This window comes from Borostomias antarcticus, assembly GCF_949987555.1.
Source record: "Borostomias antarcticus genome assembly, chromosome: 25".
Lineage (NCBI taxonomy): Eukaryota > Metazoa > Chordata > Actinopteri > Stomiiformes > Stomiidae > Borostomias > Borostomias antarcticus.
In genome coordinates this window covers 4,751,712-4,775,676 of record NC_140258.1, presented here as the reverse complement: position 1 = coordinate 4,775,676, position 23,965 = coordinate 4,751,712, and the positions used below count along the sequence as shown (strand labels likewise).

At 49.0% G+C, this 23,965-nt stretch overlaps 2 protein-coding genes across 2 annotated transcripts in view; both read left to right on the top strand.

Annotated features, from left to right (window-relative positions):
- The window catches only part of tet1 (tet methylcytosine dioxygenase 1), an 18,088-nt gene extending 5,745 nt beyond the window's left edge, over positions 1–12,343 (top strand). The window contains exons 2-11 of the mRNA XM_084458827.1: positions 1–523; positions 728–818; positions 3,468–3,561; positions 3,830–4,038; positions 4,444–4,594; positions 5,601–5,690; positions 7,523–7,681; positions 8,372–8,548; positions 8,664–8,808; positions 8,935–12,343. The exon at positions 1–523 is cut by the window's left edge and continues 1,671 nt beyond it. Of these exons, the coding sequence (XP_084314953.1) occupies positions 1–523; positions 728–818; positions 3,468–3,561; positions 3,830–4,038; positions 4,444–4,594; positions 5,601–5,690; positions 7,523–7,681; positions 8,372–8,548; positions 8,664–8,808; positions 8,935–10,031 (2,736 nt within the window). The 3' untranslated portion in view covers positions 10,032–12,343. The remainder of the gene's footprint in view (positions 524–727; positions 819–3,467; positions 3,562–3,829; positions 4,039–4,443; positions 4,595–5,600; positions 5,691–7,522; positions 7,682–8,371; positions 8,549–8,663; positions 8,809–8,934) is intronic.
- LOC311325927 (methylcytosine dioxygenase TET3-like) lies at positions 11,478–23,763 on the top strand (the record flags this gene model as incomplete). Its single annotated transcript, XM_084458744.1, has 11 exons — positions 11,478–11,560; positions 15,128–15,231; positions 15,380–15,470; positions 17,245–17,338; positions 17,822–18,030; positions 18,786–18,936; positions 19,406–19,495; positions 20,344–20,502; positions 22,134–22,310; positions 22,417–22,567; positions 22,673–23,763. 11 exons carry the CDS (start codon positions 11,478–11,480, stop codon positions 23,761–23,763), a joined length of 2,400 nt encoding a protein of 799 aa, XP_084314870.1.
- Positions 23,764–23,965: the final 202 nt, after the last annotated feature.

Below are 23,965 nucleotides of genomic sequence, written 5' to 3'. Positions count from 1 at the left end.
GGCGCTCGCTACCTCGACGTCCGTCAGGACGGCCACGTTCCGGGGGACGGCCAGCTGTGGTCGCACTCCAACGGACGCCACCCGGGTCAGGAGCCGCCGGCAGGAGGAGGAGGAGGAGGACCCGGACGGGAGGACGACGGGCGTTTGTTTTCTCAGGTAAAGCAGCCCGGCGACGGGCTGCAATACGGTGCTAACCTAAAGATTAGCTCCGCCTGCCCGAACGGCCCCGGTCTGGGCTCCGGTGACGGGGCTACCCTGCGTGGTCTGGCCAACGGCTTCTCGGAAGCTAGGAAGTCCCCTCCCCCCAGCCAGCAGGGCTACTACAAGCTGGAGCAGTCCGGCTCCGTCACGGTGCTGTCGACCACGTCGGCCGACGGGGGACTGGGGCAGGAGTCTACTCCCACCAAAAACGGCATTGACGGCTTCCTGGAGTACCCCCTCAGGTTCCTGGACACGCCCACCAGGAAGCTGCTCAGCACGCCCTCCAAGAACGTGTCGGAGCTGCCCTCCTGTGGCTGCATGGGTGAGTCACTCGACGGCCCACCACAGCTGTCGGCTGGGCCACGGAGCGTGTTGGCGGGAAGAGTGGAGAAGAGTGGAGAAGAGTGGAGATTTTGGAAGTTTGAGGGCAGTGATGTTCAGCACTGAAGGTTCTCTCTCTCTCCCTCTCTCTCTCTCTCTCTCTCTCTCTCCCTCTCTCTCTCTCTCTCTCTCTCTCTCTCCGCAGAGCAAATCATCGAGAAGGAGGAGGGTCCGTACTACACTCACCTCGGAGCCGGGCCCACGGTGGCCGCAGTCAGAGACATGATGGAGAACAGGTAGCTTTTCTGACTCCGGTAGTCTGTTTCCTACGTGGGCTCTCACACCCTCGCCTGTGTGTGTGTATGTTCATGTGTGTGTAGGTGTGTGTGTGTCTGTAGGTGTGTGTGTGTCTGTGTGTGTGTGCGCGCGCGTGTGTCAACGTGACCACCTGTCCTGCCTGGGGACTTGTCACCTCTAGACTCTGGTACTAGAGGTGGTTGTTAAAGAAAAACTGGTTAGCTGGATGCACACACAGACTGTCACTCAAACACACACACGAACATCTGCACACAGATACAGTACGCACCCATGTGCACGCACACACACACTGCTGGCGTGTCAGAACAGGAAACCCCTTGGGCTGAGACGAGGGGCCCATGAGGAGAGATGACAACCTCTTTAGTACAGCCGGCCGATGTGGTCACATTCATCCGACATTCTGTTACACACACTGAATACTGTGCTTAAAAAGAAAAACGAGAAAAGAGAAACAAAAGGAAAAACGACAAGTTCTGCTGTCGCCTCAATGCGGAATGTTTCATGTGTTGCGTTTATTTGATTGGCTGAGAGGATGTGTGTGTTGCCTGTGCTGCCTCAGGAAGGGGGAGAAAGGTACAGTATCTGTCGAAAGTCTCTCGTTGGATCTGTTGGAACTGCATTGATGTTTTTACACAATGTATTACATATTTCTTGAATCTGTTATTTATTTATTCATTTATTTATTTTTTCAAATTATTTCTGATTTGATCCCTTTTCCACCCAATTTGGTAGCCAATCACACCAACCTACAGTGCATCCGTCTGTGACAACCCCTGACTACAGCTCAGTTGACCGATTGATAAGATGTATTGCTGACATAAATATGTGGATGTCACAGAACTTCCTCCAGTTAAACCAGGGAAACTGAAGTATTGCTCATTGGTGAAAAAGGTGAAAGAGAGAGGCTATCTGCACACTTTAAAACACTCACATTGAATACCAAATGCCAGGCCAGAAACTTAGACGTCGTGCTGGACTCTGATCTTAGCTTTGAGGCCCATATAAAGAATGTGACAAGGGCCTAATTTTATCACCTAAGAAACATTGCCAAGGGGAAACCTTTCCTCTCCCAGACTGATACTGAAAGACTAATACATGGTTTTATTACTAGCACGTTGAACTATTGTAAGGCTCTCCTGTCTGGCCTACCAAAAAAAGCGATTAGTCAACTCCAACTGATTCAAAATGCTGCAGGACTTTCTTACAAAGACCAGAAGGAGGGCTCACATCACACCAGTTTTAAAATCACTGCACTGGTTACCTGTCAGTTTTAGAATAGATTTTAAGATTATTTTATTAGTCTACAAATCCATACACAATCAAGCACCTAAATACATATCAGACATGCTTCTAAAATATACACCTAGTAGGTCTACACACAAAACCCCACAATGACAGAGAGAAAAGGTTTGCAAAGTTTGCATTAAAAATAAATAAAGAATTTACATAAGTATTCACTCCCTTTGCTATTACATTAATTGGACATGATTTGGAAATGCACACACCTGTCTATATAAGGTCCCATGGTTGAGAGTGCATGTCGGAGCAGAAACCAAGCCATGAAGTCAAGACCTCTGACCTCTAGACCTCTGAGATAGGATTGTGTTGATGCACAGATCTGGGGAAGGATACGTGTTGTAAGTGGTCTCCATCATTCATAAATGGAAGACGTTTGGAACCACCAGAGCTGGCCAGACGGAAGTCTCTCCTCAGTAAACTCCGCTTGGAGTTTGACCCTCAGACCACGATAAACAAGATTCTCTGGTCTTATGAAACCAAGATTGAACTCTTTTGGCCTGAATGTCAAGCGTCACATCTGGAGGAAACCAGGCACCGCTCATCACCAGGCTAATACCATCCCTACAGTCACCTGGTTAATACCATCCCTACAGTCACCTGGTTAATACCATCCCTACAGTCACCTGGTTAATACCATCCCTACAGTCACCTGGTTAATACCATCCCTACAGTCACCTGGTTAATACCATCCCTACAGTCACCTGGTTAATACCATCCCTACAGTCACCTGGTTAATACCATCCCTACAGTCACCTGGTTAATACCATCCCTACAGTCACCTGGTTAATCCCATCCCTACAGTGAAGCATGGTGGTGGCAGCATCACGCTGTGAGGATGTTTTTCAGCGGCAGGAACTGGGAGACTAGTCAGGATGGAGGGAAAGATGAACAGAGCAAAGTACAGAGAGATCCTTGATGAAAACCTGCTCCAGAGCGTTCTGGACCGCAGACTGGGGCAAAGCTTTACTTCCCAGCAGGACAACAACCATAACCACACAGCCAAGACAACAAAGGAGTGGCTTCAGGACAAGTCTGTGAATGTCCTTGAGTGGCCCAGCCAGACCTCAGACTTGAACCAGATTGAACATCTCTGGACCTGAAAATAGCTGTGCAGCGACACTCCCCATCTGACCTGACCTGGAAGAGAGTCGGTGTAGAGCGGTGGACCCTCGCGCCAAAATTTAACTAACCACCTTCGGGAGTGGCGGCCCAGTACACCACTCCCCTGGGGGGTCCGGCCATATTTGGATCTAGCGAGACCAGGGTGTGAACCGCGGTCCCCAGGGAATCTGTTATTGATGTGATATCTGTTTGTGTGTGTGTCTCAGGTATGGAGAGAAAGGGAACGCAGTGAGAGTGGAGGTTGTGGTGTTTACTGGAAAAGAGGGGAGGAGCTCCCAGGGTTGTCCAATCGCCAAATGGGTAAGCAAGCGCACTGCCTCTGTAAAACTTACATTGAGAACTCTTTGTTGTGTGCCTGACTGTCCATGGCTGTTATGGCTATATCTGTCTGCCAGTGTGTAGCATTCACATTTGACTGCCTGTGTGTGTGTGCGTGTTTCTGTGTGTACATGACTGTGTGTGTGTGTGCGCGCATGTCTGTGTGTGTGTGTGTGCGCATGTCTGTCTGTATGTGTGTGTGTTTGCGTGTGTGTGTGTGTGTGTGTGTGTATGTGTGTGTGTGCGCCAGGTGATCCGCCGAGGCAGCGAGGAGGAGAAGTTGCTGTGTCTGGTGCGTCGGCGCGCCGGTCATCACTGCGCCAGCGCCGTGCTGGTCATCCTGATCCTGGCGTGGGAGGGCATCTCGCGGGGCATGGCGGACAGTCTGTACAAGGAGCTCACCCAGACCCTCTGCAAACACGGCTCCCCCACCAGCCGGCGCTGCGCCCTCAACGAGGAGTGAGTCACGCAGGGCGGGAGGTCCACTTCGCTACCGTAGACACTCCTTATCATCCCATGGACCGGGGAAAAAGAGAGAGAACTCATTTAGCAAAGCTCTGAAAGAGTTTCAGCTTGGCCAGATACAGAGAAGATTCCATAAATAAAGAGAGGAACAGGACTCGTTTTATGACACACGTAAATATTGTTGCATCAGTTATTCAATTACGTCGGTTAAAGGGGCGAGTTCTTATGTAAACATGTCACTGGAATGGAAGTGATTCAGAATCTGAATCTGAATCACTTTAATTTCAGTCACATGTTTACTTAAGATCCGGCCCATTTAATAACCAACGTAACTGAATAACTAATCAGTCCCACTTGACCTGTGTTGACCTGACCTGCTGTCTGCTCCCCTCCCCCCAGTCGTACGTGTGCGTGCCAGGGTCTGGACCCGGACACCTGCGGGGCCTCGTTCTCCTTTGGCTGCTCCTGGAGTATGTACTTCAACGGCTGCAAGTTCGCCCGTAGCAAGGTGCCCCGCAAGTTCCGCCTGCTAGGAGACTACCCAGAGGAGGTGAGCAGGCTGGAAGAAGGACAGTGTGTGTGTGTGTGTGTGTGTGTGTGTGCGTGTGTGTGTGTGTGCGTGTGCGTATGTGTGCGTGTGTGTGTACACTTCGCTCTATAGACTTCTACTAGAGACAGAGTACGCCGCGTGTTTAAGTGCCTCGTAGCCCCCCTGTGGCTATTGAGGGTCATGACAGCTTCAGCCTCCTGAGGCGATGTGGATTGAAGTGTTGCAGTGTCATTAAAACCTCTGTCCTTTTCCTACCCCCACCCTACCCCTGACCCCTGCCTCTACCTGGACCCAGGCACACTCACACACACACACAGACATACACCAGTCCTGGGCTCAGATCCCCTTCCCCTCTCCCTAACCCGGGTCCGTATCCTTTTCCTACCCCCTCCCTACCCAAACCCCTGCCTCTATCTGGGCCCAGGCACATTCACGCACACACAGACATACACCAGTGTTTGCCATGTCTCTCCTATGATGTTTTTAGCCTCTCTTACTCTGAAAATGTAATTTAATGTTATTTATTGCTTTATAAATGTTCTTAGCCGGTAGACAAACATACTCCAGGAGCTTGCTCGATCGCCTTGTTGAGAGGGGTCAGGGAAGAATTTTTTACAGCTCACTTATCTGGCCCCTGGGTGATTACTGTTTTTTTGCTTCCCTCTGGAATATGTAGGGGTGGGTCATATACCCAAGTCCCTTGATCTCTTTAAAGCGCATTGTATTGCCTCTGGGTATGAAATGCGCTATACAAGCTTTGATTGATTGATTGATTGATTGATAGGAGACTCTGTTAGTGTATCAGTTCTTTCTGTCTCATTTCTTTTTAATTAACTTCTCTATGTACACACACTCCTCTTGGGATGTGTCTGGGATGTAGTCCACTCCCTTTCTCTCTCTCTCTCCCTCTCTCTCTCACTCCCTCTCTCTCCCCTTCTCTCTCTTTCTCTCTCTCTCTTCCTCCCTCTCTCTCACTCTAACCCGTGTGCTGATTCCTGTGTTCCAGGAGGAGAAGCTGGAGGCTCAGCTACAGAACCTTGCTAGTGACCTGGCTCCCGTCTACAAGAGACTGGCCCCCGAGGCCTTCAAGAACCAGGTAACCCTAACCCTCTCCCTTCCTCATAGTAGGGGGGGATTATGTGAAAAATCGTTACGTGGCGGATAAAAGCACCAAATTTGGTACAGATGTCCCTTGGGTGACCCTAAGACATCCTAGATGGGGTGCCAACAAAAATCTCAAACAGGAAGGGTATTATTGACAAAATTCAAAATGGCCACCCAAACTGTTCACAGTTTACTCAAAAGACGCCTAAATAATCTCATATAAGTATAAAATTTGATACACATGTCCCTTGGCTGATCCTAAGACATCCTAGAAGGGGTGTCCAAATATATCTTAAACAGGAAGTGAGTTATTGACAATATTTAAAATGGCGACCTAAACTGTTGGCAATAGACTCAATACACACCTTAAAGGAAAATGCTCGTTTTTGACAACCTGGACCTTATTTACGACATATTATAAGAAGTTTGACTCACCCAGATCACTTTTGTGTTGTTCGGAGGCCTGTAGAAGAAATTTAAAATCCAGCGCGAGCCAGTATATCCATGTAATGGCGGCGCACGGGGCAAAGGGAATGCAGTTTCTCAAAATCCATTTTCGGCCGCTAAACGGTTGTTTTCATCAATCAGATTGCATGAAAGATCATATTACAGAGGCTACAGACCACGTATTTGAAAACCGAAAGAATGGCTCGCGTACGAATATCAACTGTCGATTCATGCAATCTGATTGATGAAAACAACCGTTTAGCGGCCGAAAATGGATTTTGAGAAACTGCATTCCCTATGCCCCGTGCGCCGCCATTACATGGATATACTGGCTCGCGCTGGATTTTAAATTTCTTCTACAGGCCTCCGAACAACACAAAAGTGATCTGGGTGAGTCAAACTTCTTATAATATGTCGTAAATAAGGTCCAGGTTGTCAAAAACGAGCATTTTCCTTTAAGACAAATGAATCTCATAAAAGCATAAAATTGGACACACATGTCCCTTAGGTTATCCTTAAACATCCTAGACAGGGTGCCCAAACAAACCTCAGACAGGAGGTGAGTTATTGACAATATTCAAAATTGACGCCTTAACTGTTGACAGGCAACCAAAACACACCTAAAGAATCAAATAGAAGCATAGAATTTGACATGCATGTCCTTTAGGTGATGCTAAGACATCCTAAAAGGGTTGCAGAATTATTCTTAAACAGGAAAGAGTTATTGACAATATTCCAAATGGCTGCCGAACTGTTTGTATTTGACCTAAAATACGCCTGTGGGCTGTCGAAGAAATCCCAAATGACTGTTGAAACAGTTTCCAATTGTAGCTTACTATGCTTTTTGGGCCCGCCACCACTCCCCATTCTGCGGAGGACAACTTTATTTTTAAATCATCAAATTTGAATTTGAGTAGGCAAGTGGTTTCTCTGTCTTCTTGTTTACCTTTGCACACATCTACTTATTTTTCACTCATCATATTATTTTTTGTGTCATTTGAAATCAACATTTTCACTATGATTTAACTGTTGAAAGAAACAGTTTTTCTGGCAGCCATTTTGGATTTCCCACTAAAAACAGCCTTTAGTGGGTCAAATTTTTGGGCACCCCATCTGGAATTGTTAGATACATCTTAAAGAGGGTGTATACCAAATTTGATGCTTTTATCCGGCGCGTAACGATTAGGTAATTTTTCTGGGATAATCCCCCCTACTATCAAGAGACTGGCCCCCGAGGCCTTCAAGAACCAGGCAGGACCGCCTGCACCTCAGGGAGGACAGCTGAAGTGCTTTTGTACATGAGCTTCCCTCTTCACTACACCTCCCTCTTCACCCCCCCAACAACCATCTTCTTGTCCTCCAACCCCCACCCCCCAGGTGGAGAAGGAGCAGGAGGGGCCCGACTGCCGGCTGGGATGGACGGTGTGGGATAAGGACGGGCTAGAGGGCCGGCCGTTCTCCGGGGTCACGGCCTGCGTGGACTTCTGCGCGCACGCCCACAAGGACACGCACAACATGAACAACGGCAGCACTGTGGTGAGCAGCTGCATCACATGAACCCCCCCCGCCCCGTGACGGACGCATGGCATTTGCAGCGTATCTGACCGTTCCTTTAATGTTTCTCGGTAGTAGCTTGGAAACCCAACCTGGGAACACTGACTTGGGACCGATGCTGGGTTCCAGTTGTATCGGAGGTCGGAATTTGGCGCCCGGGATGACGTGATATCCCTGTTAAATGCGCTCCATAAACACAAGGCAAAATCCGACTTTCACCCGATCTTTGTAGTTCTATCCAAGTTAGCCATTATTAGCAATACCAATTGATAACAATGCACTATGCGCTACTGTATCTTGAGCATACGAACACTGTAGCAACATTGTCCGTTGATAGAAGTTGGACAGTACTGTGTGTATGACTGATTGAATGAGATTAAATCAGACACAAATAGCGCAGAAGCGCTAATAAACAGACAGCTTTTATTACAGCTTTCATTTATTGTTGATTGGCAAAGCAGCCATCTTGATTTGAGGTCAGCAGCTGATGTCGATGAGGTCGGGGTTGATCCCCCCCCCCCCCCCCCCCGAGTTAAATGGCAGAAAAAGAGAGTTCAGGTGACGTATTTGATGACGATTTTGACGGTGAACTCTGGAAATCCGATGCAGCTGGAGTGTATTAATCCTTGGTGTGTCTTGTGTCTTGCCCCCTCCCCTGGTGAACTATTGCAGGTTTGCACTTTAACCAAAGAGGACAACCGGGCAGTGCGGAACATCCCTGAGGACGAGCAGCTACACGTCCTGCCCCTCTACAAGGTCTCTGAGAGGGATGAGTTTGGCCGAGAGGAGGGCCAGTGGGCCAAGATCCAGACCGGCGCCCTGCAGGTCCTGTCCTCCTTCCCCAGAGAGGTAAGCTCTTTCCTGGGGTTCACTTGGGCTCAGGTTGTCCTTACAAAGCGGCACCAAATCCCTTAAACGTAACCTTTAATGAGCCAACTCTAACCCTAATCCCCCCCCCCCCCAGGTGCGTCTGCTGGCTGAGCCAGTCAAGTCCGCCCGCAAGAGGAGGGAGGAGGCTCGTCTGAAGGCCCAGGCCGAGAAGCTGGAGAAGAAGCTGGGACTGGCCCCTCTCACCCCGGGAAAGGTCAAGATTGAAACACCCAGCAAAGGTACAGGGGACATCTTGATAGGTGACCGATAGAATGGTCAAGCGCCTTGGTCGGCAGATGGGGTGTCTTGGTCGGCAGATGGGGTGTCTTAGTTGATCGATCTGAATGTGTGTTGTGCTCTTCCAGGTTTCAGGAGCACTTCTGCCGAGCAGTCCCCCTCCTTTAAAACAGAGCCGCCGGCCTACCCCAGCTCTTACAGGACACAGAACGACCCCAGACTAGCCGACGCCGGGAACTACCTTCCAGAGCCTAACCCGCCCAGCACTTCCAACCAGAGCACCACCAGCTACCCTGCTCCAGCGAGGGTGCTCACCCCAGGGAGGGAGGCCTTCTCCCCCCATCACCCCAGCCCACCTGCGCACCAGTACGGTTCCCCTCTTCATTACAAACCCACGGGACAGGCCATCAATGGCTACTCCCCCAGGTTCGCTGGGCAGAAGTCCCCGTCGGAATGTACGCCCCCCCCGGGGACGCACGCCGACTACTCCAGGACGTTCAAAGCCGAGCCCGACGAGGTGCACTGCTCCCTCCTCCGTACACCACCCCCCTCCTACTCCCCCCTCCCCACCTCGGAGGGCCTCCACAGCAGACTGAACGGGCTGTATAGGGGGGAGGGGGGGGCTGGCGATCACGACTTCCCCCCTCGCACTTCCCTCCCCCCGCCACCGCCCACCGCCCCCCTGCCACCGGGCGAGCTCAAGCGGGAGGAGGAGGAGGAGGAGGAGGAAGAGGAGGTGTGGTCCGACAGCGAGCACAACTTCCTGGACAGCGACATAGGGGGCGTGGCGGTGGCGCCGTCCCACGGCTCCATCCTGATCGAGTGCGCCCGGCGGGAGCTGCACGCCACCACGCCCATCCTCAGGCCCGACCGCAGCCACCCCACCCGCATCTCCCTGGTCTTCTACCAGCACAAGTCCCTGAACGAGCCGGGCCACGGTCTGGCCATGTGGGAGGCCAAGATGGCCAAGCGCGAGCGGGAGAGGGAGGAGGAGGCCGAGCGGCTGGGGCTGGGTCCGGGCGAGGCGGGTGTGGAGGAAGGCCCGGCCAAGGGGAAGCGGGGCAGGGGGCCGGGAGGGGCGGGGCTAGAGGAGGAGGAGGAGATCCTGGAGGAGAACAGGAGGACCCCAACCCGCCAGTCCTTGACCGTTCCGCAAGACGGCGTCATCACCGTGTCTCCTTACGCCCTCACCCAAGTCACGGGCCCTTACAGCCGCTGGACATGACCTGGCACACACACACGCACGCACGCACACACAGAGAGACACACACACACACACACACACACACCCTGTGCTACTGCCTTACCTCATTCAACTTTACACTTCAACTCTTTGTTTTATATACATGTTGTTTTTGTTGTGCTTTTCTAATGTCTTTTTGTTTGTTTGTTTGTTTTTGTTTGTATTTCTTCTTGTACTCTGTGTGATGAGGAAGACCACCGTTTGTGGGGTTTTAACTGTGAGTTTTGGTGTTGCAGATTAATACATTGGTCTGTTTTTTATTATAGATGATGGTGCTTAGAAGATGTTTCAAAGTTGTTTTTAACTGCTCTTATATACCTTATTAAGAACGAACAAGATGTGATTATTTATTCAGATCATAAGGTGTTTATTTAATTTGTGGTGCAAGCCTTTTTACTGCAAATTTTACTATGTTAACAACACATTTTGTGTTGACACTCAAATTCAGAGTGTGGTAAAAACTCAGAAATTACATGGTAGAATGTAAATTATATGGTCTATGTTTCAGCCAATGGTGCTCTTTTCATATGACATTTTTGGAATAATCATTGAATTACACATTGGTGCCACGGTAGCAGTCACATTCAGTACACAATCATATTACACAGGAAACTGATCAATCATGTACTACAGCTGGTGTGAAGAAAGGTGTGCTTTTCATCTGTTGCTCTTCTGTTGATTGTCTTTGTGAGTATGAAGGAAATGTACAACACTTTTGTTTTTATATATTTTCCTGGATTGTTCTCTCTTAATTTAGTATATACAATTTTGATATGGCATTTTTAAAGCACTTTTGTATTTTTTAAAACCTAACTTGAAAAGCTCCCGTTTCCATTATGTATGTACAGATAGAGATATATATGACAGCTTGTGTGAAACCTCTACTCTCCTTTATTCAGTATTTCTGCATTTATTTGGTGTGTTTTTCCTTGTTGTTTATTGTTTGTTTATTGAACTCTGTTCACATCCGGCAGTTATGGACGTTAAGAGATGAATACCACATGACTGAAAGAAAATGTTGACCATTACTGTATGTTTCTACTGGTGCTAAACAAGATGTCTATTATATCCAGACTATTAAATGGTTTCATTGGTTTTTACCAGGATAATTGTCACCATATTTGAGGTATGAACAGACAGCTCTGTAAGAGGAAACCACACCAACTTAACACTTTTCTTTGTCTCTTCTTTCTCCTTAAAACAATGGTCTGGTCCATCTCACGTTGTATCCTATTCCTCAGATAATTTAAGGTGCTTTGTGGAGAAATTCGATCTCATTCATAACACTGAATAAAAAAGCAGCTGAAATGGAACTGACCCACAACACTGTTGCTTACCTGTTACATCCTTATACGCATGGTGCTCCTATGTCTAAATATTCTGGTGCATTGACAAAGCCTTTTTGTACTGTATGACATTGGTGATGTAATGGTGCTCTTGGTGTGCCTGGCATACTGCTCGTCTCTGATGACAATCTGCGGCCTACTGGTCAGTCTCTTGACCGAGGCTCAGTAAGCAGGTGCATCAGCAATCTCTGTCCTCTCCTAAAAGACAACTTAAGGCACATGCCTGTGGTGTATTACTATTACAGCTGATAACTCCTAGATAATTGATCACACTTTCCTTGTACTGGTGCTGTTGAGACACAGGACTAACTCATGGTTTTTGTCAACTGGCTCTTGGGTATTTTCTGTTTCATTTATTTCAGGAGAGGTCATACACATACTACACAATATCTCAAATAGATATTTAGATGTCTTCCAATAATGTCTTGAATAGCTTCCTTAAGCATTCATGCACATTAGAGTCGAATATATTCATACCTTTTAGTAGAAGTATAGAATACATACATAATGTTAACACATGTAGGCTGTTGCAAGCATTTTAGAAAACTTTTAAAATGACAATTTTCCACAATTACACAAAACACTTTTTTTTCTAAAAAACAAACAAACAAAACAACAATACCTAATTCCTGGCATGGTTTACTTGCTTTACTGGGGAGCTTCTATGCCCTGGTGTAACTTGAAAACTGTTGCATATCAAGGAGAAATAGCACCAGCATTTTACCATTTTAAAAGTCAGAGCTCTTTATTGGTAGTATAATAGGCCTATGTAAACTATACTTGTGAAACTGACTGTTTTTAATGTACTGTACATGGTTGTGTAGACAATGGATGGTCTTGCATATTTACGTGTTTTAAAACTGATTGACAAATTACTGTACATTATTGAAAGATAAAAACAATATCCATTTTAGACTTGAGAAAATGTTAAATTTAGCATTCCTTTCATGGATGGCTGACCTCTTTTGGGATTGTGAAATAAAGATATATTTATATTTTGGACTTCTGTCTGTGTAATTTCTTTTAGACAATGTCCGTGTGGAAGGCAAGATGTACAGTAAAAGTATTAATTAAAGGACAACAACAATATTTGATTGTTTATAGTCTGTGTGAGTGTGTCACAACAGTGGCCCATTTTGGAAGTAGCCTGTGCGAAAATGTGCTGCAGACAACAGAGGTTGGAATTGTTCTAAGAACCAAAGCTCTGTTGTCTGGGGTACATTACGTTTAGATTCTCAGGGATAAGATAAGATACAACTTTATCGTCCAAGGTTGGAAATTTGTCTTTGGTCTCATCACAGGGTACAAAAAAACATGAAAAGCAACATAGTGATAGAGGTTATTAATACTTCCGACCAGCCAGCAGATGGGAGCAACGACTACCTCTCCATAATACTACATGAATGAATGAGTGAATGAATTAATGATTTATTATATTTCCGGTGTTGTGCCACATGTGGCCCATCCCACATGGAGTTACACAGCACTTTTAAAATACAACATTTCAACATTTCCAGTAACATTAACAATACATTCCTTTTACAGCAAATACTTAGTCTAGATACCATCCGGTACCTGTACACACGCATCCGCACCATGGATGTATTAATAGATCCGCACCCCCAATTACGTCAGACTGACTTGAGGGCGAATAGGTGGTACGGATGTGGAAGTGCCCGTTGACTGGGCGGGCAATAGCCGTGGCAACTGTCAATGTTTAATTTAGCCAATCAGAGGTTTACAATCCTATGTCAATCAAAAACGAATTTCACCTGAAACAGTTGTCAATCAACTTTTCATTTGGCTAATCATCTTTCTCATAGGAGAAGGGCGGGTGTTCAAAACGGAGAAGTAGACGTAGTTCTGAACATCTTTCTTTCAAGTACTAAGGTAATTTGTTCTGGAATTGTTTTTTTGTTTGAGTGTTTTGTTTAATGTCATCATTAGCCAAATGTCCGACTGGATAGCTAGATCACTGGGTTTAGCATGCTCTTGTTTGCAGTACGTTAGCTAGTTAAAGTGCACAACCCGGTATCACAGCTAAACATGAGTAGTGGCACTTGTGTGAAACGGCTCAGTTTCTCATTTTAGCCATGATGCTTAAACATGCTTAAACATGCTTAAACATGCTTAAACGCAGAATGTTGGCGCTCGTGAGGCGAGCATTGAGCAAATTCCCTGCGCGCCCACATATTGCGATATGCGGAAGAATACATCCATGGGAAGCCCCTAATACATCCATGGGAAGCCCCCACTAGCGCCCAGAGTAGCTCCACTCCTGTGGGTCCAGTATCGTAAATTGTCCTAACCCCCTGTGCTGACGTGGATGGTACTTGTGTACACCGTGAATAGCTAGCTAGCTCATATTCTAACGCTAGCTAATGCGAACAGTAGCTATAAGAACAGTAGCTAAGCATGGCTAAAACGTGAAACCGTTTCACACAAGTGCCTCTATACTCGTCTATTACACGTTAGGCCGTGATACTGGGTTGAAATCATTTGTGTCTTATGGCGCGTTCCAGGCAACCCGTAACTCGTGTTTTTCCGACCTCCTACACGTGAAAATGCTCTGGAATGGCAGTCAAACCCGTAACTTCCCACCCGGGAACTCGTACAGATCGATGTACTCCCAGTTGCCGGGTGGGAAGTTACGGGTTTGACTGCCATTCCAGAGCATTTTCACGTGTAGGAGGTCGGAAAAACACGAGTTACGGGTTGCCTGGAACGCGCCATTAGTTTCGAACACCCGCCCTTCTATGAGAAAGATGATTAGCCAGGTGTAAAGTTGATTGACTAGTGTTTCAGGCGAAATTAGTTTTTGATTAACAGGATTTTAAGCCTCTGATTGGCTAACTTAAACAATGATTGACAGTTGCTACGGCCATTGCCCGCCCTCTCAAAGTCTCTGGCATGGCCTCGCGTCACCAGTCCCTCCTCGGGGAGAAGAGCGGTAGTCTGGGGCCTGTAGTCTGGGGCCTGTAGTCTGGGGCCTGTAGTCTGGGGCCTGTAGTCTGGGGCCTGTAGTCTGGGGCCTGTAGTCTGGGGCCTGTAGTCTGGGGCCTGTCTCGTTCGCAGTTGTTTCGCCGGTCAAGAGCGGAAGCGCGATGACGCATCGCATAATCATCCGGTCTGGACCGGAAGAAGAACAGTTGTTGTAATGTTTTTACTGTAGGCTGCACATGGTGAAGTTTCGAGTAGATAACATTCGCAATGGCATCACCAGGCATAACACCGACGAAAATTGTAAAAGAAGATGCGAGGAGAACTACGGAAAAGGAAGGTTAAGGAAAAATAAAGCAAGCGGATGTTGGAGGCGGGCTCTACAGGCTCGAGCCCGATGAGGGGGCGGGCTTAAGGCAGTGAAGTAAATAGACACAGCTCATCTCCCCGAGGAGAGACTGGTGACCCGAGGCTAGGTGTCTATTTACTTCACTGCCTTAAGCCAGTCCCCTCATCCGGCTTTAGTAAATGGTACCAGTGCTAGCAGGAAAATAACGGATAGATACTATATTTAACGTTACCACTGGCTGTCTTTTTCACTCCCGAATGGAAACGGCACCTGAGATGTTACTGGGTTAACTTCAGCTAAATATGATTCTTAGTTTGCTATAATAGTGGATAAGATCTAGGTGGGGTTGGTCTTGACTCTTGTGTGCTATCCCATGGTAGATCTGAAAAGAGTACTGAAGCATGCGTTTTCTTCTCACTTTCAGAAAGCAGCTGATACTGAAGAGTCCCAAACAGAGACACGGAAAGGTTCCTGGACACGCCCACTAGGAAGCTGCTCAGCACGCCCTCCAAGAACGTGTCGGAGCTGCCCTCCTGTGGCTGCATGGGTGAGTCACTGGACGGCCCACCACAGCTGTCGGCTGGGCCACGGAGCGTGTTGGCGGGAAGAGTGGAGAATCATGGAGATTTTGGAAGTTGGAGTGCAGTGATGTTCAGCACTGAAGGCTCTCTCTCTCTCTCTCTCTCTCTCCGCAGAGCAAATCATCGAGAAGGAGGAGGGTCCGTACTACACTCACCTCGGAGCCGGGCCCACGGTGGCCGCAGTCAGAGACATGATGGAGAACAGGTAGCTTTTCTGACAGTCTGTTTCCTACGTGGGTTCTCACACTATCTGCCTGTGTTTGTGTGTGTGCGTGTGTAGGTGTGTGTGTGTGTGTGTGTGTGTGTGTGCGTGTGTTTCCACGTGACCACCTGTCCTCCTGGGGCCTTGTCAGCGCAGGCCTCTCTGCTAATTGGGTAGAGCTCTGGTCCTAGAGGTGGTCGTTAAAGGAAAACTGGTTAGCTGGATGCACACACAGGCTCTCACACACACATGAACGGATACGGAACACATTCATGCATGCACACACACACACTGCTGGCATGTCAGAAATCCCTTGGGCTGAGACGATGGGCCCATGAGGAGAGATGACTTTAGTACAGCCGGGAACGTACAGTATCTGTTGAAAGTCTCTCGTTGCAACTGTTATTGATGTTTTTACACAATGTTTTTACATATTTCTTGGTTCTGTTATTTATTTTTTTCAAATTATTTCTGATTTTATCCCTTTTCCACCCAGTTTGGTAGCCAATCACACCAACCTCCAGTGCATCCGTCTGTGACAACCCCTGACTACAGCTCAGTTGACCGTTTGATAAGATGTATTGCTGACATAAATATGTGGATGTCACAGAACTTCCTCCAGTTAAACCAGGATGAAACTGAACTATTGCTCATTGGTGAAAAAGGTGACAGAGAGAGGCTATCTGCGCACTTTAAAACACTCACATTGAATACCAAATGCCAGGCCAGAAACTTAGATGTCGTGCTGGACTCTGATCTTAGCTTTGAGGCCCATATAAAGAATGTGACAAGGACCTAATTTTATCAACTTAGAAACATTGCCAAGGGGAAACCTTTCCTCTCCCAGACTGATACTGAAAGACTGGTTTTATTACTAGCACGTTGAACTATTGTAACACTCTCCTGTCTGGCCTACCAAAAAAAGCGATTAGTCAACTCCAACTGATTCAAAATGCTGCAGAAAGTGTTCTTACAAAGACCAGAAGAAGGGTTCACATCACATTATTTTTGAAGTCACTGCAGTGTTTACCTGTCAGTTATAGAATAGATTTTAAGATTAAGATTATTTTATTAGTCTATGAATCCATACACAATCAAGGACTTAAATACATATCAGATATGCTTTTAAAATATACACCTATTATCTCTCTCAGGTCCTCTGGCACTGATCTTTTAATGGTTCCTAGCGCCAGGACTAAGAGGCCTGGGGAGGCAGCCTTCAGTTCTTATGCCCCCAGCCTTTGGAACACCGTTCCAGAGGACCTGAGAATATCTGAGACCGTGGTCACTTTTAAGTGAGATCTTAAAACATACCTTTTTAATATTGCTTTTACCACCTAGCTTTACTTGTGTTAATATCTTTAAGTGTTCTTAAAGGACAGGTTCGGAATGAAGCATTATAAGTCATGTTATAAGGTTATTTACGATCATATACAAAAGACGATATCAAAGTTTCGTCAAAAGGTGCACTCTCAAGATATAGCCCGTCGCCGCTAACACACTCAATGGATCCATAGCTGCATAGACAAAATCCCTCGAAAACACCATAAACTCTTGTTTTTAAAGACAGTTAACTCACCGAGTGGTCACTGGTGTCAAGAAAATTGGCAAAACTGGCAAAAAAATTGCCACAAATTATGCTAACCACCCTCGGGAGTGGCAGCCCAGTACACCACTCCCCTGGGGGGTCCGGCCATATTTGGATCTAGCGAGACCAGGGTGTGAACCGCGGTCCCTGGGGAATCTGTTATTGATGTGATATCTGTTTGTGTCTCAGGTATGGAGAGAAAGGGAACGCAGTGAGAGTGGAGGTTGTGGTGTTTACTGGAAAAGAGGGGAGGAGCTCCCAGGGTTGTCCAATCGCCAAATGGGTAAGGAAAGCGCCCTGTGTCTGTGTAAAACTTACATTGAGAACTCTTTGTTGTGTGCCTGACTGCCCATGGCTGTTATGGCTATATCTGTCTGCCGTTGTGTAGCATTCACATTTGACTGCCTACGTGTATGTGTGTGTGTGTGTGCACAAGTCTGTGTGTGTGCATATTTGTGTGTGCATACTGTATCTGTGTGTGTATGTGTGTTTGCATGTTTGTGTGTGTGTGTTTGCATGTCTGTGTGTTGACGTGTGTGTGTGTGTGTGTTTGCATGTCTGTGTGTGTGTTTGCATGTCTGTGTGTGTGTGTGCGCATGTCTGTCTGTGTGTGTGTGTTTGCATGTGTGTGTGTGTGCGCGCATGTCTGTGTGTGTGTGCATGTCTGTCTGTGTGTGTGTGTTTGCATGTGTGTGTGTGTGTGTGTGTGTGTGTGTGCATGTCTGTGTGTGTGTGTGTGTTGCATGTGTGTGTGTGTGTGCGCCAGGTGATCCGCCGGGGCAGTGAGGAGGAGAAGCTGCTGTGTCTGGTGCGTCGGCGCGCCGGTCATCACTGCGCCAGCGCTGTGCTGGTCATCCTGATCCTGGCGTGGGAGGGCATCTCGCGGGGCATGGCGGACAGTCTGTACAAGGAGCTCACCCAGACCCTCTGCAAACACGGCTCCCCCACCAGCCGGCGCTGCGCCCTCAACGAGGAGTGAGTCACGCAGGGCGGGAGGTCCACTTCGCTACCGTAGACACTCCTTATCATCCCATGGACCGGGGAAAAAGAGAGAGAACTCATTTTACAAAGCTCTGAAAGAGTTTCAGCTTGGCCAGATACTTAGATGATTCCATAAATAAAGAGAGGAACAGGACTCGTTTTATGACACACGTAAATAGTGTTGCATCAGGTATTCAGTTACGTCGGTTATTAAAGGATAAGGACACCGATTTTCATGTTTAGCCCTATTCCTGGGTTCCCTGGCATGTATCTGACTAGTACAGGTTAAAATATTTCTGTTTTGTGCAGTACAGAGTTCTGTGTCAATAACGTCGGCGCACGCACCCTGGCTCATTGCTAGCTATGGGCACACTCGAAAAACTCTAAAAAGTATGATATACGTGGATTTCAAGTTCAGGAATTACATGGTTTATGCTTACCAAGCTCTGAAGTCGTCCTGTAAACACCATAGGTCCTTTCGCCTCTGCATTTCGAAACAACAGTAACTTGTAAACAGTACTAATTTCACCGAACATCATCCGAATCCGAATTTCGTGGAGGTTTACAGCGTGAAGGGATGGCTGATGTATTCGGTGAAATTAGTACTGTTTCTGAATCTGAATCACTTTCTTTTCAGTCACATGTTTACTTAAGATCCAGCCCATTTAATAACCAACGTAACTGAATAACTAATCAGTCCCACTTGACCCGTGTTGTCCTGACCCGCTGTCTGCTCCCCCCCCCCCCAGTCGTACGTGTGCGTGCCAGGGTCTGGACCCGGACACCTGCGGGGCCTCGTTCTCCTTCGGCTGCTCCTGGAGTATGTACTTCAACAGCTGCAAGTTCGCCCGTAGCAAGATGCCCCGCAAGTTCCGCCTGCTAGGAGACTACCCAGAGGAGGTGAGCAGGCTAGAGGTAGGACTGTGTGTGTGTGTGTGTGTGTGCGCGTGTATGTGTGTGTACACTTCGCTCTATAGACTGCTACTAGAGACACAGTACGCCGCGTGTTTAAATGCCTCGTAGCCCCCCAGTGGCTATTGAGGGTCATGACAGCTTCAGCCTCCTGAGGCGATGTGGATTGAAGTGTTGCAGTGTCATTAAAACCTCTAGGAGACTGTTAATGTATCAGTTCTTTCTGTATCATTTATTTTTAATTAACTTCTCTATCTGTACACACACTCCTCTTGGGATGTGTCTGGGATTTAGCCCACTCCCTTTCTCTCTCTCTCCCTCTGTCTCTCACTCCCTCTCTCTCTGTCTCCCTCTCTCTCGCTCTGTCTCTCTCCGCTTCTCTCTCTTTTTCTCTCTCTATCTTTCTCTTTCCCTCTTCCTCCCTCTGTCTACCCATGTGCTGTTTCCTGTGTTCCAGGAGGAGAAGCTGGAGGCTCAGCTACAGTACCTTGCTACTGACCTGGCTCCCGTCTACAAGAGACTGGCCCCCGAGGCCTTCAAGAACCAGGTAACCCTAACCCTCTCCCTTCCTCACGAGGCTGGCACCCGAGGCCTTCAAGAACCAGGCAGCTGAAGTGCTTTTGTACATGAGCTTCCTTTTTTATCATTCAATGTTTATTGAACAATTTTCACATGACAATAATCAACATTTCTGTTTTTTCAAATGAAATCCTGATACCCCCCCCCCCCCCCGCAAAATAGCCACCCCACACCCACCCTCAACTCCCATAACCCCTCCACCCACCACCTCATCCAGTCCATAGCAAAATAATTTGTTATAGAACACCAATTTCTCCATCCAAGTTTCAAACTATTGCCTAGTCAGAAGGTCCTTCAAGTCCGCAATCAAGTTTGTCCATACTGTAATAGTCCCAGAGCATGCATTGTTGAATCCCATCAAGTACGGCCCTTATTGGTGGCCTTAACAGCTTTAAGCAGCTCATCTAATGTTATAGGAGAGTCTAGATTTTTTGGAGACCAGTGTAGGGAGATCCAAACCACTAAATCCTTTATCTGGTCAGCTACGACTTCCTGCCATTTCAGCCGCCATAGCTAGCTTGATTATGCTCGCCATGTCCACCGGTGAATCAGGAGGAGATGGGCGTTTATTTTCCTCCTGTTTACCGTTTTTCCCGGCCATGTTGTATAGTGGATATTTATTAACCTTATCAAATAATTGTCTGAGGACCGCAGAAACTAAATAAAAGGAGGGTGATACGCAGAGCTCAGTGCTGTGCGGCCATCTTGCTTCATGCCTCACGTGACTCCCGTACATGAGCTTCCTGACGGTGTCACTACATCTCTCTCTTCACCCCCCCTATAACCATCCTCTTGTGTCGTCTCCCCCCCCCCCAGGTGGAGAAGGAGCAGGCGGGGCCCGACTGCCGGCTGGGATGGACGGTGTGGGATAAGGACGGGCTAGAGGGCCGGCCGTTCTCCGGGGTCACGGTCTGCGTGGACTTCTGCGCGCACGCCCACAAGGACACGCACAACATGAACAACGGCAGCACTGTGGTGAGCAGCTGCGTCACATGAACTCCCCGCACCCGTGAACGGATAGCTGGGCCGTCGCAGTGATGTGTGACCGAGCGGCCTCCTCCTTCGCTCTCTCTGCCCTCCTGCCGCACCGGCAGTCGAGGAACGAGAAGAGGGAGGAGGGTGAGCATCGGATTTGTCACCCGCGCAACACCACACCACACCACACCACACCAGGAGCCGCCTCTCTGTGGTGCATTTAGCTCGGCTTGGCTCCCAGCGTAGCAGCTTGTTCCGGATAGAATGTTACGAGTACGACCCGGGGGGACCAAAGAGGGCGGCACAGAGCGGGGTGTCTTTAGCCCAAGGGCGTATTTATTTGGGGGTAAAAGGGGAGGGAACGTGTGGAAGAGTGAATGGAGTGCTTGTAGTAGTGGATATGGGATGTGTAGTTAACTATGTGTAGAGTGTTATGTCAGGACTATGTGTGTGGATTAACCAGTGAGTGCAAGGTGACAATTGGTGGGACAGGTGTTGTTTGAATGTGCGTGCGTCTAACAAAGAGTCCAGTCCGAGATCGGAAGGGAGGTCCGTGGGAGGAGGCGAGGGCGGTACCGGGAGGGGGTCCAGGGAGGCTCGAGGGGGTTCTGGGGGGGCCCGTAGACACGCGGACAGGGCAGGGGTTGGAGGGAGAACAGGAGGAACTTGAGGCCGGGGAAACACGAGAGGGAGAGGGTCCGTGGGAACAAAAATCCTGGGGAAGACACAAACGCGGTAAGGCTCGGTTCTACAAGACAGGCTAGTAAAGATAACATACAAGGAGCACGACTGTACCGTTAACTTTAGACTACGATCTGGTGACAAACAGCAGGTCTGGCTGGCTCTTGTAGCAGCGGAGCTAATTGGTGTCAGGTGCGCTGACTGCCTGATGGAGACCGGCTGCGTCGTCGCATTGCCAACGCTCTCCGAGAGCGCGCAGAGGTGGAGGGCTGGTCAGGTGTTGGATAGGCAGACCGGGACGTGCTCAGCGCACACCCCACAATATAGAATGGGAATTTGCAGCATATCTGACCCTTCCTTTAATGTTTCTCGGTAGTAGCTTGGAAACCCAACCTGGGAACACTGCCTTGGGACCGTGCTGGGTTCCAGTTGTATCGGAGGTCGGAATTTGGCGCCCGGGACGTGATATCCCTGTTAAATGCGCTCCATAAACAAAAGGCAAAAACCCACCTTCGCCCCATCTTTGTAGTTCTATACAAGTTAGCCATTATTAGCAATACCAGTTGATAACGCACTATGCACTATTTTGCGCTTACGAACACCGTTGCAATATTGTCCAATGATAGAAGTTGGACAGTACTGTGTGTATGACTGATTTAATGAGACACAAATAAGACAAGCGCTAATAAACAGTCTTATTACAGCTTTCACTTATTGTTGATTCGCGGAGCAGCCATTTTAATTTGACGTCATCAGCTGACATCGATGAGGTTGGGGTTGATTTTTCCCCTCCCTGAGAAAAAATAGCGGAAAAGCAGGTTCAGGTGACGTATTTGATGACGATTTTGACGGCGAATACTGGAAATCCGATGTTTCCGATACAGCTGGAGTGCAGCATAAATCCTTGGTGTGTCTTGTGTCTTGCCCCCTCCCCTGGTGAACTATTGCAGGTTTGCACTTTAACCAAAGAGGACAACCGGGCAGTGCGGAACATCCCTGAAGACGAGCAGCTACACGTCCTGCCCCTCTACAAGGTCTCTGAGAGGGATGAGTTTGGCCGAGAGGAGGGCCAGTGGGCCAAGATCCAGACCGGCGCCCTGCAGGTCCTGTCCTCCTTCCCCAGAGAGGTAAGCTCTTTCCTGGGGTTCACTTGGGCTCAGGTTGTCCTTACAAAGTGGCACCAAAACCCCAAAACGTAACCTTTAACAGGCCAACTCTAACCCTCCCCCCCAGGTGCGTCTGCTGGCTGAGCCAGTCAAGTCCGCCCGCAAAAGGAAGGAGGCGGCTCATCTGAAGGCTCAGGCCAAGAAGCTGGAGAAGAAGCTGGAACTGGCCCCTCTCACCCTGGGGAAGGTCAAGATTGAAATTGAAACACCCAGCAAAGGTACAGGGGACATCTTGATAGGTGACCGATAGAATGGTCAAGCGCCTTGGTCGGCAGATGGGGTGTCTTGGTTGATCGATCTGGATGTGTGTTGTGCTCTTCCAGGTTTCAGGAGCACTTCTGCCGAGCAGTCCCCCTCCTTTAAAACATTGGCCTACCCCAGCTCTTACAGGACACAGAACGACCCCAGACTAGCCGACGCCGGGAACTACCTTCCAGAGCCTAACCCGCCCAGCACTTCCAACCAGAGCACCACCAGCTACCCTGCTCCAGCGAGGGTGCTCACCCCAGGGAGGGAGGCCTTCTCCCCCCATCACCCCAGCCCACCTGCGCACCAGTACGGTTCCCCTCTTCATTACAAACCCACGGGACAGGCCATCAATGGCTACTCCCCCAGGTTCGCTGGGCAGAAGTCCCCGTCGGATTGTACGCCTCCCCCGGGGACGCACGCCGACTACTCCAGGACGTTCAAAGCCGAGCCCGACGAGGTGCACTGCTCCCTCCTCCGTACACCACCCCCCTCCTACTCCCCTCTCCCCACCTCGGAGGGCCTCCACAGCAGACTGAACGGGCTGTATAGGGGGGAGGGGGGGGCTGGCGATCACGACTTCCCCCCTCGCACTTCCCTCCCCCCGCCACCGCCCACCGCCCCCCTGCCACCGGGCGAGCTCAAGCGGGAGGAGGAGGAGGAGGAGGAGGAAGAGGAGGTGTGGTCCGACAGCGAGCACAACTTCCTGGACAGCGACATAGGGGGCGTGGCGGTGGCGCCGTCCCACGGCTCCATCCTGATCGAGTGCGCCCGGCGGGAGCTGCACGCCACCACGCCCATCCTCAGGCCCGACCGCAGCCACCCCACCCGCATCTCCCTGGTCTTCTACCAGCACAAGTCCCTGAACGAGCCGGGCCACGGTCTGGCCATGTGGGAGGCCAAGATGGCCAAGCGCGAGCGGGAGAGGGAGGAGGAGGCCGAGCGGCTGGGGCTGGGTCCGGGCGAGGCGGGTGTGGAGGAAGGCCCGGCCAAGGGGAAGCGGGGCAGGGGGCCGGGAGGGGCGGGGCTAGAGGAGGAGGAGGAGATCCTGGAGGAGAACAGGAGGACCCCGACCCGCCAGTCCTTGACCGTTCCGCAAGACGGCGTCATCACCGTGTCTCCTTACGCCCTCACCCAAGTCACGGGCGCTTACAACCGCTGGACATGACCTGGCACACACGCACGCACGCACACACAGAGAGACACACACACACCCTGTGCTACTGCCTTACCTCATTCAACTTTACACTTCAACTCTTTGTTTTATATACATGTTGTTTTTGTTGTGCTTTTCTAATGTCTTTTTGTTTGTTTGTTTGTTTGTATTTCTTCTTGTACTCTCTGTGTGATGAGGAAGACCACCGTTTGTG